The sequence below is a fragment of the Loxodonta africana genome, chromosome 4 (assembly GCF_030014295.1).
Source record: "Loxodonta africana isolate mLoxAfr1 chromosome 4, mLoxAfr1.hap2, whole genome shotgun sequence".
Taxonomy (NCBI): Eukaryota; Metazoa; Chordata; class Mammalia; order Proboscidea; family Elephantidae; genus Loxodonta; species Loxodonta africana.
In genome coordinates, this window is record NC_087345.1 from 133,455,296 (window position 1) to 133,474,887 (window position 19,592).

Here is a 19,592-nt window from a genome sequence, read left to right on the forward strand (position 1 = left end):
TAGACCAACTTTCATCAATGAAAGCAAGGAAGGTGCAGTTGCAATATTCATGTAGAGCCATAATGTGTTAAGTAAAAGATGAGTGAGCTTAACTTGTATTTCAAGCTGATACTATGGTAAAATTATCTAAAAGATGGGTGTCAGATGTGTGGACAGGGACGCAATTTCTGTGCTTGCCATAAGCGCCATTTTCTGTAGATATGCCTCGGTACTTGTGGTATTTCTGTTACAGCAGCACTAGATAACTAAGTTCTTCTGGTTACTTCATACTGTGTTTACCCTCAGTCTAAGGTCAACTGTTGAATTTAGCCTTTATGGTCTACGGAAGATCAAAGTCCTTTCTTGATGGGCAACAAATCAGCCCCTTCAGGCTTCTGGAAAAACTGCTCTCCTGAAAGCCACAAGTTCAGTCAAATAGGCAGGAGTCTCCAAAACTGTTACTCTCAGTCCCCAGCTTTCATAAGACACCCTGTTTGGGCAACTACCACCCAACCCTAAGATAGCTCTCCTGTCCTCAATGTTGAAAACGCTGGTTTCTAGTCTGTGGTCATTTCTCATCACTAATTATTTTTGCAAGGAGGATGGTTTTTTGTTTTTTTTTTTTAATTTCCCTTCCTCTAGAAAACAGAGTCTTTGGGCCCTTCCCTACTGGATGTTCAGCTATAACATCTTGGTATAGTACCGTGTTCAATCCAGAGACAATACTGCTGCCTGACTGACAAACTGGCCAAAACCACTGAGAAAACAGATAAGGGCATGTTGAATTTCTTTTGTTGTTCTTTTTAATTATTATTGAGTCATAACATTGTATTATACAAATAAGTATCACGGACAATTTTCAGGGGGCACGCTGAAATAATTTGTACTTCAACAGTTTATGCTTAAAGGTCTTAAACAGCCAAATTCTAACTGTTGCTCGTCGGCTTCTAAATGAGGATCATGTATGTCTAATGGGTTTCAAAAGCAAAATATGGTGGCTTGTGCTAGTGATGTTCATGCTAATCCACAATACTTAGCACCCTCCCCTTCAGTAAATTTCGATTGGAAGACAGGAGAAAAGCTGAACTCTCCATTTTCATGACAAATAAATATTAACTAGCAAATGCCTGAATTTCCATGACACAATAGCACCCCCCATCCCATTCCCTTTCTATGGTTCTGATCGCTTGATGTGGAATAAAGCAAGTCAGCTGGAATTGAGATATAAACATGCTTTATTGTAACTAAAAATGATAAACAGAATGGCAAAGAGGTGAAAGAGAAACAAGAAACCAAGGATTCCCCAACAATAAATTTCAGAGTCAGAACTATAACATCAGGAAAGGGAACACCCTGTTGAATAGTGCAAGATGGGACTGCCCTCCCCATGTTGTTATTTGTAGCAGGTATTTGGGGGGAGGACTCCACAGATTCAGACCACAACTGAATGACCAAGCCAATGCCATGATCAACTGCTACTCCCAGCCAGGTATCCTGAAAACTAAGTTCTAGCTAAATCATACTCCCGTGTCTTCTCTCAGTCACGGTGAAATAGTAAGACTATTGTGAGGAACTGAAAGCAATGGATTGGTCCTACCGATCCAGGAGATTGCTAATGCCCCTTGGAGAGGCTGGTGGTACATATATGGCTTAGTCCATACTGGGGACGCTATTTTCCTGCATAGTCTTCATTATCCAATCAACGTAGTTCTTCACCTTTGTGTAGATCCCGTAAGTCCCACACTGGGGGCCCCAGGATACCAGGCCAGCTACATAGAATTTGGGGTTCTCTTTATTGGGGTCTTGCATAGCAAAGGCCCCACCACTGTCCCCTTCACAGCTATCAACCCCCTTCTCACCTCCAGCACAGATCATGTTATCAGTGAAAATGTACTTCCCTATATCCACTTTGGAATCTTTCCGCTTCACCTCCTGGCACTTTGCTAAGGAAGTTATGGGTAACCTTGCCCCTCGGAGTCGGATAACATGATTTTTTACCTCTGTTCGGCCCCAGCCTGAGATCAGTCCCAGGTCTCCCACTGAGGGGCTATATTCTGGGGTAGTGCCTGGCAGACAGATGGGAGAGACAGTGGGTCCCATTTTCACTGGGTCTTTCAGCAGCACTAAGGCAATGTCATTGTCAAAATTCTTTCGCTTTTCTGGGTCATCCAGGAATTCCCAGCCAGGATGAATAATCACACGCTCAGCAGTGAGCATCTGGGCATTTTCTAGAACTGTGGTGCGCACTGATGTGGAGCCAACATACATTATGGGGGCCTGGTTTCCCTCCACGACATGGGCAGCTGTCAGCACCCAGTGCTCGTCAATGAGAGCCCCACCAGCCCGTGGGTTCGAGAAGAAAACTTGCCAGGGGAAATTTTCAATCTTTGCTTCGGATCCTCCAAATATTCTCTGTGTTCCCGCAAAGGTCTGACTGGGGACTCCGCAGACTAGGAAGGAAAAAGAACAAGACAGGGAGTGAGCAAGAAATAGATGCTGACCTCCTGTAATTCCTCAAACCACTTAAATACTTTTACCTGCCAGGGCAGCAGAGCTCTCTTGCAAGATATAGCCAGCCCTGCACTTGGGTCACCCATCTCAGTACCTGACTCATCCTAACTCTACCTAAGGACCAAACATCGCACTTCAGCCAATGCCACAAGCAGGCTCATGGGAGAAGCTAGTTAAACCAAGGCAGTGTGAATAACTGCATCCAATTAAGCTAGTGCCTGACACTGTTGACAGCTTCACTCACAGTCCCTCTAGAGGCACATTCTATCCTCAGGTTCAGCACATGAGTCACATGAGCATATGGGAGCCAGTGCTGGGAAGACAGTCCCTGGCAGCCGTTTCCTCACACAGATGGTGAGAGAGGTAAGCGTTCCACCTTCTTCTGACGCCCACACCAAAGGCCTCATCACCTTCTTTTTTGAGTCCAATTTGCAGCTGAGTCCCTCCTCCTAACCCACAGGTCAGCCTACAGAGGAGGGCAAAGACAGGTGCTTTTTCTTTCCCCTTGGCCTCTACTTCCCTTTGACTGGGTCCAGGTATGATCCCTTTGGCACTACCAAATATAACTGACACAGAATTTTATTTCAGATTCAGTTGGCTTACCTAAATCCCTCACTAGTCAGCCTGAGTGGACTCTGCATTGAACATATGGGACTTGGACTCAGACAGACCTAGGTTCAAAGCCTGGTCCTGCCCCGTACTAAACTCTGAGTACTTGCTTTAACTCACTCATCTCTAAACTGGGACTAATAACACCTCACAGGGCCATTGCAAGGACTTGATGGAGATAATCAACACAACAAATTAACTCAATCCCTAGTTCTCAATAGTATTTTTGCTACTACCAGAATCATTATTACTCTGGCTTTTACCCAGTGCCTTCCTTCTGTTCAACTCTGATCTGCCTGCAACCCCTCACTTCCTTTATGCCTCCGTATCATGTTGCCATATAGATTTTAATATAATAACTAGGCTATTCAGCTAGCTTTGTTTCTGAGTGTTGACTCTTCACTCTTAACTTTCATGCCCTGTTTTCAGTAATCCTGCATCCCCTTACTGCATCTACATTACCAGACCCACTAGCCCTGACTCTGACACCAACTGTCACTGGCTGACTTTTCTATTTCTGTTCATTAGGCCTGACTCAGTGTGGTTGAGGGAATTCCTCAGGGCCCTGGCAGGCCCACATCCCAGTGCTGTCTCCACTTCATTGAGCTGGCCTCTGAGAGGCACGGAACTGTTAACTCCTTTCCCAAGAGGATTACAGCTACTTTCAGAAGGTGACTACCCCACTCACTTGCACCTGGGGCTATGGTCTCTACCCAACCCTGAGCCCTGATTACCTGGAACACATTTTGGCAGCTCTGTGCCCAGCACCGCATTCACCCAGCTTCCATTACCACTGCAGTGATACTCCCCTGGAAAGCACAGGAGACACACTCACCACCACGTTTCTCTCTTCCATTCCCTCCTTTCTCTCAGACCCTCAGCTCCTCTGAGATTTGAGTAAGTATCACCAAAGCAGCTAGAAAATAATCTTAAGGATATCTCCCAAAAAAATTCCTCTAGCTTCTATCCTGCCCCTGGAGGGGAAGGAAGAGTCTCCAAAGCAGAAGGAAGAAGAAATATGGTAGAAATTCAGAAAGTGCTATGCAAGTGGGAAAAATAAAATAAAGGCAAGTAAAGAGCAATGTAGTGGGATATATTGTGTCTCATCCAGCCCTTCATCTAGCACCACCGAGGCCTCTACATCAAGAAAGCCAGTCATCACAGCACTACGGTGACTTGAACCTGGAAGCATTGCTCCTATGGCTTTCACATGAAATAATTTGTCAAAAGTTGGTAGCTACATGAAATGGATGTTGTAGTGGGAATTCCTGCAGTAGCTGTGAGGCTGAGCAAGGTGACCTGCATGACCCACTATGGGTGATCCCAGAGAAACCACTCTGCCCCATATGAAAACCGTATCCTTAGACTAAGCCAAGAGGATGAACCGATGTCTGTCCCATCTTCCTCATTTCTCCCTGAACTCTCTCAAACCCAGAAAGATCATACTATTCACCTCCATCCCCACCACCTTCTCTCTCTTTCTTTCATCTAGTAAAAGAAACTTACCACTTCCTTCATTTTCCATGTGGTAATATGGCTCGTCACAAATATAGTGAGTGACGGAACCAAATAAAGTACCTCCTGGATTTTTGGCTTTACCATTCCGAATGGGTTCAGGAGTACCACAGTCCACAGCTACAAGAGGAAGGTAGGAGAGTGATGGTCTAGATAGCCACTCCCTCCCAGAGAGTCATGGGGCCAGTTCTACCCTCCCAGCCATGTTCCTCACTCCTTCTCTATCCCACAACCATAAGCACCTATGGGATGAATCTCCCCATATCATCCTCCGTGTGGCCATGACCTCCAACTGGCATCATTCAATTCCCCAGCGCACTGAGACTTGCCAGTTCAGATGGCTCCTACAATATTACAAGGAGGAACCTGGTTCTCAGTGGTTGGTAAAGGCCTCTGTAGAGGCTGGGAATGCATCCATATGGGGCTATGAACTCTACCAATCCCATAGTTCTCTCTTTGGGAGAAACATGCTAGTCTGGCTGGCCTGGGACCAGATAAGAGCTGGGACTAGAGAAGCCTCAATGACTGGATTCCCTTCAAAAACCCAACCCATTCTCTTAAGAGCACAAAAGGAAACCTTGCATTTGAATCATGATGTGCCTGTCTTTCAATTCCCTTTGAAAGAAAAAAAGAATCCCTACTTTGAAGAGATACATACGTTGACATTTCAGTTTCGAATTACTCCACTTTCCATTGCTTTGACAGGTAGAATAGAAAGAGGTTGAGCCAATATTTCCCTGGGGAATAGACATCACCATTAACTTAGAAGGATAAACAGGGGAAATAAAAACCAAAAATAGAATCTATCTCTGGCTTTGGACCACTGAGGAGTCCTCACCATAAGAAGCTTGAGGACATCTTAGCAGAGTGACCCAAAGCACCCAGGACCTGGGGTTAAATGACATCTTTGTCCCACCATATCAGCTCCCCATCGCCAAGAAGACAGAGCAGAAAGAAAATACCAGCCTAGCCAAGGAGCTCCAGGCTCAAAAGGAAGGACTGAAGACCCTCAGCTGCTCTGCTTATGGAAAAGATGCTGGCTAAAACAAGGACATTAAGTATTCAATTGGACAACCCCACTTCGCTCATCCTGACCTAAAGCCAAGGATTAAGGAGAAGTCTTAAGGGTACTTTACCTCCACAACTTCAAACCCATCCAGACAGGTTATCTTCACTATATCTTTAAACACATATTTTGCCTTCTCAGGCTCCCAGGCAGAATTGGCAATGAATTCTTTAGGACAGGGGATTGCTTGGAGAGGACACAAGTTGAAGAAGAAAAACAAATATAAAATTACTTGGTACTTGGAGAATCCCTATTCTATTTACATCATTCTCACACTTCCTAGCATCTTTCAGCTGCTCTCAATCCTGATGCCTTACACTTCAATATAGCAGATGTCTAAAATAATATGGCATTACTAATGAACCACCCCCAAATTGTCTGTACTCCCAGGATTGAAGGGTTCCTAAAAGTTATGGTATTTCTAGCAACCACTGATGGGTTTAGATCTTCCTGAAAAGATGTAACAAAGGTGAAAAGTAACAAAGTAAAGTATCTCAGGATCCCTATCCAGACAATAGTTTTGATTCTCTGTTGTCCAGAGACTGGTTCCACCAACAAAAGTGCAACTTCTAGGTTACTCACGATCTCCATGGTAACGAAGTTTCCAGCCCTTTTTTTGCCCTTCTTGGTCAGTTCGGAAGATGATATTAAGAGCATTACTCTTCGTTTCAATATTTAGTGGCCCAGGGAATCCACTACCACAGTAAGGACCAAACTGCCGATCTCCTGCAACAAACTGAAAGGAAACAAAAGATAAAATCAGGAGAGACAGAAAAGATTAAAGGAAAGAGGCAAAAGGAAGGGGATAAAAGTAACAGACATAATACATGTAATACAAAATAAGAAGAACAAAAAAAAAGAAAAGAAGGGCCAGAACAAAAGATAATTTTGTCTTCAAGGAAAAATCTCTTCATTCGAGTTAGGGACAAAATTAATCATCCATCACGCACAACCAAACTGTCGGGACAGTTCCCGTCTGAATCCGCTGGCTCCACATCAAAATCTTCTCTCCGCACAGTCACCACCACTTGGAACCCCTCCTCCAACAAAATCTGGTATTCACACCTTGAGTTCTCTGGGTATGGACTGGGATAATTGGGACTTGCAATCTCCCCAATCAGTGTAGTGAATACGTCCCCACTGCAATTGACTAAGAGAGAAAAAAAGAAAGGCAGAATCAAATGTAGGATCAAGCAAAGGACTTCCCTATGATTCCTTCTCCCGTGAACTGACAGTCCTCCATTCAAACTAGCCTGGAATTCATACCCTGACTGGAGACCACATGCAATTACACGACTAATACATATGCGTAGAGATAGCCAATGCCCATTGGGTTTCCATTACTTTCTTTCTGGCAGAGCCTTTCAAGGTTATGAACAGTCCCAGGTGGACTCTTCAAGGGCATCTATCTCTCTCCACCAATAAACTAACTTTACCATCTACCCTTGTTTTTTCTCCTCTTGTGGTACCCCCTCAGCTTGTGGATAACTTATAATAGATGCCAAATCAAGGCTGGCACTAAAATGGAAGGGTGGATAAAGCCCTCACTGAGGCCTCAAGCCATTCTAAATCCCAGAGAATGTGCACCCCTCTCGATGCCAAGCTCACCTCCACAAGTTTTCGTGTCATCATGGAGGAAGTATTCCGGAGGGCAAGAGCAGAAGTAACCACCAATGAAGTTGTTGCAGAAGTGGCTACAAGGGGCATCTGCAAAATCTGTGCACTCATTTATATCTACAGAGAGTAAAGAAAGATTGAGGTTGAGGACAAATATCTAGAAGGAAGAATAAGGTTAAACCCAAAACTACACGGGTAAGAGAAAGTAAGAAAGACTTGTTGCTTAAAGACCTTCAGGAGCCATTCTTCAGGATGGTATTATTGTCTATTACTCTTACATAATAAGGTTCCAGAGTTGTGCCCTACCATTGCACAGCTACAAGGGAGCTCTCAACACCAGAGACCCTTGATCTTCCTCACATACAGAGCATTCCAGCTCCAGAGACCACACCGTGTAGACTAAATATAATGTCTTCTGAAGGGAGGAAAAATTAGTACATCTATTACTTTGTATGATGTTGGTCCCTCTGTCCAATCTAAACAATGGTTTTATAAAATCTTCTAACTTCATTTTAATGTGGAAATAAGTATAGAAGCACATGGAATTTGAAGGTTTAAATGCCCTGTATTGAATAGGTTTGAATAACATATATTGCCTCTGTGATTCTTGGCAAGTTATTTAACTTTTCTAGTTCTCACTTTCCTTACCTTTAAATGAAGACAATAATACCTACTTTGAAGGGTTGAAAAGGCTGTTAACATAGGTGAAAGTCCTAATATAATTCAAATACATAGTACTCTTCAATTAATTAATATTTATTATCTGTTATGCCATTATAACCATCACCACTAAGATATGATCATATGTTTGAATTTCACAGATGTGATTCATGGAGGAAGCCAAGCCTAATCAACGGTTTGTAAGAATTATAAACCCAATCTTCATTCATTGCATGGCTCATTGTTTTTCCTGCTTCTAACATTTTAGCTGTATCAATAAAGTAGAGACAGAAGGTGATCCATACCTACGGCAACATAGTATGCAGCAAATCCAGTGAAACGCTCTTCATTGGAGAAGTCTGATTTAAAGATCACCTGGAGTTTATTGTATGGGACTTGGAACTCTTCCACAATTGGGGAGTTGCGATTCTTGCTGGTCCTCTGTCCACAGAGTATCCCTTCTTGAAGGTCTCCTGACATTATCTAAGAGAAGAGTCAAAAAGAAACTAAGGGGTCACTGACCTTCTGTTTAGGGTGATACAAAAATCTGGAAACAGATAATGGTGATGGTTGAACAACGTGACAAACAATTAATATTACTGAAGTGTACATGTAAAAAATGTTAAAATGGCAGATGTTTTGTTACACATATATTTACCACAATAAAAAAAAAAATGAAATGAAAAAGAAATTAGGAAAGGCTATATTTTCGTATGAAAGTCAGGGAAAAAAACGGATGGAGACAGAAGAACAACATTTACAACCTGAGGACTATTTCGCTCCGGTTCATCACATACCTGTGGCACTCCATCTATACCCCTCTCATCCCACCATCCTGGCCCTGGATTCCCATTTCTAATCTTCATGTGCTCATAATATACCTGCACTGAGTCATATGCACAGTTCTCTGAGAGCTCTATGTCCAGATGGGTGAAGTAGAGATGAATCCCGTACCCTTCAGGAACTTCTATATCCCAAGATTTCTCTATCTCATTGGGATATGCCTGAGGATAGTTAGGAGACAGGATCTCCCCATACATGGTAGGCTCAGCATAAACCCATGCCAAAAGGGAAAACAGGACAATGCACCTGGAAAAAAAAAGCATAGAGAGGTAAGTGACCCCGATATCAGTGGCCTAGTGCAAAGCTCTAGCATTGGTCATAGGGAGAAGGGAGGGGAAAGGAGAAGGGCAGCCAATGGGCCCTGGAAGAGAATCTTAGGTTGAAATAAAGCCAAAGGCCTAAGTCAAACTAAAATCCAGGCTTCAAATCTGAAAATTTTTCTCAAGAAGATGAAGAGAATGGCATGCATGTACATGTCTGTAGGCCCGTGATCACTTACCACATCTCCGGCGATTTGTCTGACCGTGGGGAGTAGTATGTCTCTTGGTCCTGGTCCTCTGCACCTCTGAACTTTGGAGCTACAGAGGTGGTAGGCCTGCCTGTATTTCTCTAACAAACACAGGCACCTGCTTGGTGGGGGAGGGGTCACTGAGCTTCAGTGTCACCTTCGTGAGAATAACACACAGGTTAAGCAGACCCACAACACTATACATCACCATAGGACACACCTATCCTCTCAAAATCTCGATGAAATTTCTAGACTAAAACTTATCTTCCCATTGCTTCTCTGGACCTTCTCCCATCTCTTCTTGTTCTCCAAGGGTGTGAGGACATTCTCCCAGTTTCCTCTTTCCTCTGCTCTCCTCCACCTCAACTCTATCAGCCTCTCTACCACCCTCATATGAAAATATTTCCATTTCCACCCTGATTTTCAGGAATCTTTGCCCATCATCACCAGCCATCAAGGACAGTTCTCCCTTCTTTCTTGGCATTGAGTCCCCATGTCACTTCAAACCAGCTCCCTTTATGCTGTTTATGATTGCATGTGTTTCTGATGATGCTCCCATGACTGCTGGTAGAGGAAGAAGCTTCCTTCACAGGGGAAGGCAGTGGCCTTGAGACAAAGGGTATGAGGGCAGAAGCACTGCCTCCCATTGAGACAGGTTTGGGTGGGGAAGGAGAAAAGGGGCAGCTGAATGGCGAGAAGCATAAAAGGAAACAAAAGATATTCTCCCAATTCCCTACATTAATGTTCCAGGGTTGTTTTTTCCCCCTTTACTGAAAAGACAAGAGATCTTCCCACAGTTCCTTGAAAAGTCTTGCCAAATGTTTCTAATCCAGAAAACGGTGGTAGGTAGTGGGGTAATGTGGGAGTGAGTGGGGTCAACAAAAGAGAAATAAATTTATTCTGCCATCTTTGCCCCAAACCTTCCCACCTTTACCCTAGACCTTCCTATGTGGGTTTTCCTGCCTCTCTTTCTCCTCCATCAAAGCTCTGGCTCTTCGTTTTTAAGGTTTTTACCTTCAGAAGCTGATGGGAGAAAGTGGGCCAGTGGGCATGCTGGGTGACCCTGCCGGCTCCCAGGACAGCAGTGCGGGGCTTGGACGCTCCCTCTGCAGGCACCTCCACCAGCCTCCCTGTTCTGGTTCTGTGCAGATGATTCTCTACCAAGTGGGCCTGTCTGAAATTCCCTGACCTAAACAGAGGGGGGGCTGGGAGACCATGACTTAGGGAAAGGGTAACTCAGCCTTGATCTTGGAGCTCCCTCTGCTTTTGAAACAAAAACTGCATCCTCCTTCCGGACTGGAGATCCCGCTATCCAGGCCTACAGGGGGAGGGAGAAAGGAGGAATGGGGAATTTCACTGATTGCCCAATGCTCTTTTTCAGCCAAGGGGTGTGTTACAGAGTTTTCAGGGAAGTCAGGTGATTTGTGAGAAAAGGAGGAGATTAATAACATGGGGAAGAAGTGAAAGCCAAAAACTCCAACCCTCTAGCTGTGTATGAATCACGATTTAAGGGACAATAGTTATCAGAAATGCAGGTGGCCTCTGCCTTTAAAATAAATGTAATGGTTCGACAATGACTTAAACCTAGACCCAGGCTGTGTGGAATGATACTGTTTCCTCCTCCCAAAACACCCTTCAAATTTCCAAACATCTAAATTCTATCCACCAATCAAGCCCCAATACAGAAACAAGCCACAGCCCTTATCCATAACCCTTGGGACCAGATGTGTTTTGAAATTCAGAATTTTACAGATTTTAAAAACACAGTACAGTGCACTGACTTAACATAGGTAGCACGCCCTATCCCCTTCAATTTCCTGCCCAAGGGCTGGGACAACACTCCGTAATCGAACGTTAATATTTCTGCAGCAACTAACAACAACGACAAAGTTTCTGAAGGCAGGTTCATCTTTGTATTCTTCACCCTGCCTAGCAGTGTCATACATACAAATAAGACCATTTGTCATTCTTACTGGCTTCCCAGCATTTGAACATCTTTACCACGTTTGCGGAGTTGCTTGTTGCAGGAGTCTTGGGAGCAGAGCCCGACTCCCAGGAGAGAAGTTCCAGGTACGGGAAGCACATCCCTCACCTCTCTAGTAGCTCTAGATAGGGTTATGGACTCATGCTCCATTCATCAGAGGCTTCTTCCCAGGCTTTGAATTCAGAGGTAATGACACCAAGAAGCAGGGACCATGGAGACTCTGAGGCAGTGGTGATTGCAGCAAGATGGAGGAGAAGGTGATGCTCACGGGAGCACCCACTGAGTGAGCATCACAAGCTAGAGTGTCTAGAGCTCAGCAAAGGCAGAGGCAGAGACAGCAGGCCTGTTCTGACCATTCTGTGACGCTTCTCTCTTGGCACTCCAGCTCTCCTGGCATTTTTGTGAGTCATGTAGGATCTCATTAATAAATTCCTCTTCTGCTAAAATCAGCCTGAGTTGGTTTCTGTTGCTTGTGACTAAGAACAGTGGCTAACACAACCTGCTCAATGAATACCTGAGAAATGTTTGGTTGGATGAATGAGTCAAGGTGAGTTCAAACCATTGACTAACCGCTTTTAGTTGTATGACTTTAAAAAAGTTGCTTAACCTCTCTGAGCTCCAGCTTCATCATATGTAAAATGGGAAAAATATCATCTACCGCAGGCACAGCCATCATTGTCAGTGCCTGTTGTTGCCGTGATTAAATGAGATAAAGTGTGTTAAGCATTCAACACATGTCTGGAACTCAGTAAGGCCTTAATAAATAAGAAAAAACATTAACTTCATCCCCAAACACCAGCAGCAGCAGTAGCAGCGGCATCTCCCTCAGCAAGATCTTCAGAGCATGCTTCCGTAGACAGTGAGAAAAAAAAAGAATACCTTACCATATTTTCCAGGGTTCCTCTTTTTCCTTCCAAGTTCAACACTGCCTGATTTTGCCAGAAAATTTAGAGTGACTCTCTCCTACACTCACCTGTGTTTCATGTTCCTTTCTCTAATTTTGTCATCATCATGAATATTGTATTTATCTCTCTAAGTCTCAAGGTCACAAATTACCTTGTAATGGCGTCTCTGGGCCCCACCTCCTTCCCTGGTTCAGCAAAAACTCAGGTCAAGACCTTATACGGTGACAACCTTGTAAGAGCAGGTGGTGTGTAACATAGTCTGTCCAGTACCATGGGGGCTCATAAAAAACGGTGGTGCTTATTATCACCCTCAGGGTCCTCTGAACCCAGCTGGTGTGGATAATGCTGATATGTTGTTGTTGTTGGGTACCGTAGAGTCGGTACTGACTCATAGCGACCCTATGCACACCAGAATGAGACAGTGCCTGGTCCTGTGCCATCCTTACAATCATTGTTATGCTTGAGCTTACTGTTGCAGCCACTGTGTCAATCCACCTCGTTGAGGGCCTTCCTCTTTTCCACTTACCCTGTACTCTGCCAAGCATGATGTCCTTCTCCAGGGACTCATCCCTCCTGACAACATGTCCAAAGTATGTAAGATGCAGTCTCGCCATCCTTGCTTCTAAGGAGCTTTCTGGTTTTACTTATTCTAAGACAGATTTGTTAGTTCTTTTGGCAGTCCATGGTATACCCAATATTCTTCGCCAACACCACAATTCAAAGTCATCAGTTCTTCTTCAGTCTTCCTTATTCATTGTCCAGCTTTCACATGCATATGATGCGATTGAAAATACCATGGCTTGGGTCAGGCACACCTTAGTCTTCAGGGTGACATCTTTGCTCTTCAACACTTTGAAGAGGTCCTTTGCAGCAGATTTGCCCAATGCAATGCATCTTTTGATTTCTTGACTGCTGCTTCCATGGCTGTTGATTGTGGATCCAAGTAAAATGAAATCCTTGACAACTTCAATCTTTTCTCCGTTTATCATGATGTTGTTCATTGGTCCAGTTGTGAGGATTTTTGTTTTCTTTATGTTGAGGTGTAATCCATACTGAAAGCTATGGTCTTTGATCTTCATCAGTAAGTGCTTCAAGTCTTCTTCACTTTCAGCAAGCAAGGTTGTGTCATCTGCATAACGCAGCTTGTTAATGACTCTTGCTCCAATCTTGATGCCCTGTTCTTCTTCATATAGTCCGGCTTCTCCGATTATTTGCTCGGCATACAGATTGAATAGGTGTGGTGAAAGAATACAACCCTGACGCACACCTTTCCTGGCTTTAAACCAATCAGTATCCCCTTGTTCTGTCCGAACAACTGCCTCCTGATCTATGTAAAGGTTCCTCATGAGCACAATTAAGTGTTCTGGAATTCCCATTCTTCACAGTGTTATCCATAGTTTGTTATGATCCACACAGTTGAATGCCTTTGCATAATCAATAAAACACAGGTAAACATCCTTCTGGTACTCTCTGCTTTCAGCCAGGATCCATCTGACATCAGCAATGATATCCCTGGTTCCACGTACTCTTCTGACACCGGTCTGAATTTCTGGCAGTTCCCTGTCGATATACTGCTGCAGCCATTTTTGAATGATCTTCAGCAGAATTTTGCTTACGTGTGATATTAATGATATTGTTCTATAATTTCCACATTCGGTTGGATCACCTTTCTTGGGAATAGGCATAAATATGGATCTCTTCCAATCAGTTGGCCAGGAAGCTGTCTTCCATATTTCTTGGCATAGACGAGTGAGCACCTCCAGCGCTGCATCTGTTTGTTGAAACATCTCAATTGATAATCCATCAATTCCTGGAGCCTTGTTTTTCGCCAATGCCTTCAAAGAAGCTTGGACTTCTTCCTTCAATACCTTCGGTTCCTGATCATATACCACCTCTTGAAATGGTTGAATATCGACTAATTCTTTTTGGTATAATGACTCTGTGTATTCCTTCCATCTTCTTTTGATGCTTCCTGCATCATTTGGTATTTCCCCATGGAATCCTTCACTATTGCAACTCGAGGCTTGAATTTTTTCTTCAGTTCTTTCAGCTTGAGAAACGCCGAGCGTGTTCTTTCCTTTTGGTTTTCCATCTCCAGCTCTTTGCACATGTCATTATAATACTTTATTTTGTCTTCTTGAACGGCCCTTTGAAATCTTCTGTTCAGTTCTTTTACTTTATGAATTCTTCCTTTTGCTTTAGCTGTTCGATGCTCAAGAGCAAGTTTCAGAGTCTCCTCTGACATCCGTCTTGGTCTTTTCTTTCTCTCCTGTCTTTTCAGTGACCTCTTGCTTTCTTCATGGATGATGTCCTTGATGTCATTTCACATCTCGTCTGGTCTTCGGTCACTAGTGTTCAATGCATCAAATCTATTCTTGAGATGGTCTCTAAATTCAGGTGGGATATACTCAAGGTCATATTTTGGCTCTGGTGGACTAGCTCTGATTTTCTTCAGTTTCAGCTTGAACTTGCATATGAGCAATTGATGGTCTGTTCCACAGTCAGCCCCTGGCCTTGTTCTGATTGACGATATTGAGCTTTTCCATCCTCTCTTTCCACAGATGTAGTCAATTTGATTTCTGTGTGTTCCATCTGGCAAAGTCCATGTATATAGTCGCCGTTTATGCTGGTGAAAGAAGGTATTTGCAATGAAGAAGTCGTTGGTCTTGCAAAATTCTATCATTCGATCCCTGGCATTATTTCTATCACTAAGGCCATATATTCCAGCTACTGATCCTTCTTCTAAGTTTCCAACTTTCGCATTCCAATCACCAGTAATTATCAATGTATCTTGATTGGATGTTCGATCAATATCAGACTGCAGCAGCTGATAAAAACCTTCTATTTCTTCATCTTTGGCCCTAGTGGTTGGTGTGTAAATTTGAATAGTAGTCGTATTAACTGGTCTTCCTTGTAGGCGTATGGATATTATCCTATCACTGACAGCGTTGTACTTCAGGATAGATCTTGAAATGTTCTTTTTGACGATGAATGCAACACCATTCCTCTTCGAGTTGTCATTCCCAGCATACTAGACTATATGATTGTCCGATTCAAAATGGCCAATACCAGTCCATTTCAGCTCACTAATGCCTAGGATATTGATGTTTATGCGTTCCGTTTCATTTTTGATGATTTCCAGTTTTCCTAGATTCATACTTCGTACATTCCAGGTTCCGATTATTAACAGATGTTTGCAGCTGTTTCTTCTCATTTTGAGTCATGCCACATCAGCAAATGAAGGTCCTGAAAGCTTTACTCCATCCACGTCATTAAGGTTGACTCTACTTTGAAGAAGCAGCTCTTCCCCAGTCATCTTTTGAGTGCCTTCCAACCTGGGGGCTCATCTTCCAGCACTATATCAGTCAATGTTCCGCTGCTATTCGTAAGATTTTCACTGGCTATTGCTTTTTAGAAGTAGACTGCCGGGTCCGTCTTCCTAGTCTGTCTTAGTCCGGAAGCTCAGCTGAAACCTGTCCTCCATGGGTGACCCTGCTGGTATCTGAATACTGGTGGCATAGCTTCCAGGATTGCAACAACACACAAGCCCCCATGTGTCTGTCAGTTTGTCGTACTGTGGGGGCTTGTGTGTTGCTGTGATGCTGGAATGCTGATATAAAAAATTATGACCTTGTCATGAATTGAATTGTGTCCCCCAAAAATATGTTTCAACTTGGTTAGGCCATGATTCCCAGTCTTGTGTGATTGTCCTCCATTTTGTGATTTTCCTATGTGTTATAAATCATAATCTCTGCCTGTGGTTAAAGAGGGTTAGGGCGGGATGCCACACTCTTGGTCAGGCCACATCCCTGATCCAATGTACAGGGAGTTTCCCTGGGGTATGGCCTGTACCTCCTTTTATCTTACAAGAGATAACAAGAAAGGGAAGCAAGCAGAGTGGGGGGCCTTCTACTATCAAGAAAGCAGTGCCGGGAGCAGAGCATGTCCTTTGGACCCAGGGTTCCTGCACAGAGAAGCTCCTAGGCCAGGGGAAGATTGATGACAAGGACCTTCCTCCAGAGCCAACAGAGAGAGAAAGCCTTCCCCTGGAGCTGATTCCCTGAATTTGGATTTCTAGCCTACTAGACTGGGAGACAATAAATTTCTCTTTGTTAAAGCCATCCACTTGTGGCATTTCTGTTATAGCTGCACTAGATGACTAAGACAGACCTTAAAAACCCAGTGCTGTCAAGTCAATTCCGACTCATAGCGACCCTATAAGACAGAGTAGAACTGCCCCATAGAGATTCCAAGGAGCTCCTGGTGGATTCGAACTGCCAACCCTTTGGTTAGCAGCCATAGCACTTAACCACTATGCCACCAGTGTTTCCAGACAGACCTTATATGTTAATATTAAAAGTAACAAACACACATAAATACGTATATAAATACGAATTGGATACTTTAAAAGATAATCACAAAAGTTGCTCAGAGTTATAATTATCGTATTCACAATGTTAGGGTCTCTGAGGGGGGCTGAATAAATAGCATTCCTCTTCCCTTTACAAGCTTCAGACAAATTGAGAAATAACACATTAGCAAATGAAGGGCAAAATATACCCTTAATAGTGATAAAGGCTAAGACAGAGGAAGTAGCTTAGTGTAAAAGCCAAATTGGGGGTAGGGGGGGTTCTAAGTGATTCCCCAGAATAGACAGCGTTGCCCTCAAGACAAAGGCAATGCTGGACCAGGGAGGCCCCAAAACAAAGAAAATATGCTCCCTATGGACAATTTGTTCCCCAGAGAAACAAAGGCCAAGCTGAGGGAACCAGGCCCAATTATTTTTCCCATCTTTACTGACTAGATAAGTGACTCCACCTCCCCAGGACAAAGTGACTGATGGAATGGAGAGGGTCAGAAGTGTCACATCATGGAGCTCTCACCATCAGTCAGATCTATCGGTAGTAGGAAGGACACATTTCTCCCTAATGTTCCCCAGCTTCTTCTTCTTTAACCTCTTAGGTTTGATAAGTAAGCATATGATCAACCCAGGCTGGACTGTCTACTTAGGGAGGAGATCAACAGTCAAAATCGGGTCATCCTGCTTCCAAGTTCACAAGGCTACTCACCCAGTGACACACACTGCTCCTTTTGGGTATCCTCTGGCACTGCTGACCGAAGAAGATTCCAAAATAATTCTAAAAAATACATTAATATTAAATACATTCTATACCCAAGGCTGAAAATTCAACTCCTATTCCATTTTCCATCTGAAATTTTATTAAGCTATGTTATCCAAGATGGCTATCAGGCTCTGTAATGAGGTTAATGATGGTATTAAGATACTCCAGTAACAAAATGCCAACAATAAAGAGGTGACTCAAATCTGAACAACAACAAAAAAAGCTATACCAATATCAAATCCCCAAATTAAAAGTTCAAATCCCATCGTAAAACAGATTTCAAAGACATTAAAACCGAAAAAAAACAAATCCGTTACTATCAAGTCAATTCTGGTTCATAGCAGCCCTTCAGGACAGGGTAGAACGGCTCCATAGGGTTTCCAAGGAGCAGCTGGTGAATTCGAACTGCTGACCTTTTGGTTAGCAGCCAAGTTCTTTATCACTGAGCCACCAGGGCTCCATTCAAAGACTTTAAGTTGAAAGTTACTGATGTCCAAAATCAAATTATCTTTTCCTTAAGTCCAAATTCTAAAATTCTTAAGTTAAAGTCCCAAAGCCATCAGTCCCAATTTTTATTTAGTCCCTGGGTAGAGGCTTGGTTCCTTCAGTAGCTGCAGCCTGAGCTGAAATGGGTTAGTTCCTCCAATGCTTCAGAGATTATATTAGATCCAAGGCAAGTCCTCAATTCTGAGAAGTCCAAAGAGTTAATGAGACAACAATGAGACTATTGCAGCACCGGCCCCACAACCACAAAATTTAGAAAACAAGCCATCCCAAGACCCAAAGCAGTTATCCCAAGCAAAATTTAAATTGTATTTCCAGAACCCAGTGCTTAATTTTGCCAAAGACTGAAAGGAGGAATTCAATAATATCTGAGGACACGAGAAAATCTTAGGCTTCTACTTCACAGTGATGCCAATCAGTTTATGCCAAATGTTCAGAATTCATGTCCTGTGAATTTAAAGACAATAGGAAGAAATCACCTAGAAAAAGGTTATTTTGGGCATTCTGTACTTACCATATAGAGGTCTTCCTATGAAGAACTTCTTAATTTCTATTCTCCCTCCTTGACCCCCCAGTTTCTGGCACCCCAGTGCTGCATTGGTGGGTGCCTTCATTATCTAGTGCTGCTGTAACACAAACACCACAAGCGGATGGGGAGAAAGAACAGAAATTTATTTTCACACAGTTCAAGAGGCTAAAAGTGCAAATCAGGGTCTTGGCTGTGTCAATTCTTCCCCAGTGTCTTAGTTATCTAGTGCTACTGTTACAGAAATGCCACACAGTGGGTGGCTTTAACTAACAGAAACTCATCTTCCAACAGTTTAGGAAGCTAGAAGTCCAAATTCAGGGTACCAGCTATAGGAGAAAGCTTTCTCTCTTTCTCTCTCTCTCCCTCTCTGTCTCTGTCTGCTCTGGGGGAAGGTCCTTGTCTCTTTGCAGCTTCTATTCCTAGGTTCCTTGGTGATCACATGGCTTGTATCTTTCCCTCCGTTTGTGCTTGTTTGCTTGCTTTTTTATAATCTGTTCTTTTATATATCTCAAAAGAGATGGACTTAAAACACACCTTACACTAATACTGCCACATTAACATAACAAAGAAAGCCCATTCCCAAATGAGATTATAACTACAGGTATAAAAAAATTTACAACACATATTTTGGGGGGGCACACAATTCAATCCATAATGCCCAGCATTCCTTGGCTCCTTGGTGATCCTCACATGGCATCTGTCTTCCCCATTTTGTTCCCCTCTCTGTGTCTAATAGGATCTTTTCATAACTCAGAAGTGATTCGGTGTAGGACAGACCCTGTACTGGTATGACGTCATTAACAAGCTAAAGAAAATCCTATTTCCAAACAGGATTACATCCACAGGTATAGAAGTCAGGAAGCTAACATATATTTTGGGAGGACACAATTCAACCCATAACAGTGGGTAAGCTCTACCTAGCGATATTATTATATAGTCTCCACAGTGTAAGGAGGGGAGGCATTTTCAATCAAGTGCCTCTTCTTTCACTGCCCCTTTCATGAAATCACTAAGACCTGACAAGCCATCTTCCTAGGGAAGGCATTCCCTTCATCCCCATGTGTGTGTCAGCTGGAAAAGCCCATGTAGCAGATTCTTGAACTCAGGTTGTTAATGAAGCTTCTGAAGCCTATGCCTCTAGATAGAAACCACTACCTCAGATACAGCCACACTTCCTTTTTTTTGCCCTCCCCCCAGGTCAAAAAGTACCTCGCTAAACTATTAGTTTTTAGTTTTATT

At 43.3% G+C, this 19,592-nt stretch overlaps 1 protein-coding gene across 3 annotated transcripts; it reads right to left on the bottom strand.

The window, feature by feature from the left end:
• Positions 1 to 1,202: 1,202 nt before the first annotated feature.
• Positions 1,203 to 18,714, bottom strand: C1S (complement C1s). Of its 3 annotated transcripts, XM_023549066.2 has the most exons (14): positions 18,339 to 18,714; positions 17,267 to 17,335; positions 10,323 to 10,626; positions 9,300 to 9,465; positions 8,839 to 9,046; positions 8,263 to 8,440; positions 7,289 to 7,414; positions 6,631 to 6,830; positions 6,263 to 6,416; positions 5,751 to 5,866; positions 5,273 to 5,351; positions 4,606 to 4,734; positions 3,834 to 3,908; positions 1,203 to 2,429 (listed from the first exon to the last, which is right to left on the bottom strand). In XM_023549066.2, the coding sequence occupies exons 4-14, from the start codon at positions 9,302 to 9,304 to the stop codon at positions 1,630 to 1,632; spliced, it is 2,070 nt and encodes a 689-aa protein (XP_023404834.2). In that variant the 5' UTR covers positions 9,305 to 9,465; positions 10,323 to 10,626; positions 17,267 to 17,335; positions 18,339 to 18,714; the 3' UTR covers positions 1,203 to 1,629. The 3 variants fall into 3 exon arrangements, with proteins under 3 accessions (XP_023404834.2, XP_064140745.1, XP_064140744.1); XM_064284675.1 differs by lacking the exon at positions 10,323 to 10,626; XM_064284674.1 differs by having other exon boundaries at positions 17,267 to 18,714.
• Positions 18,715 to 19,592: the final 878 nt, after the last annotated feature.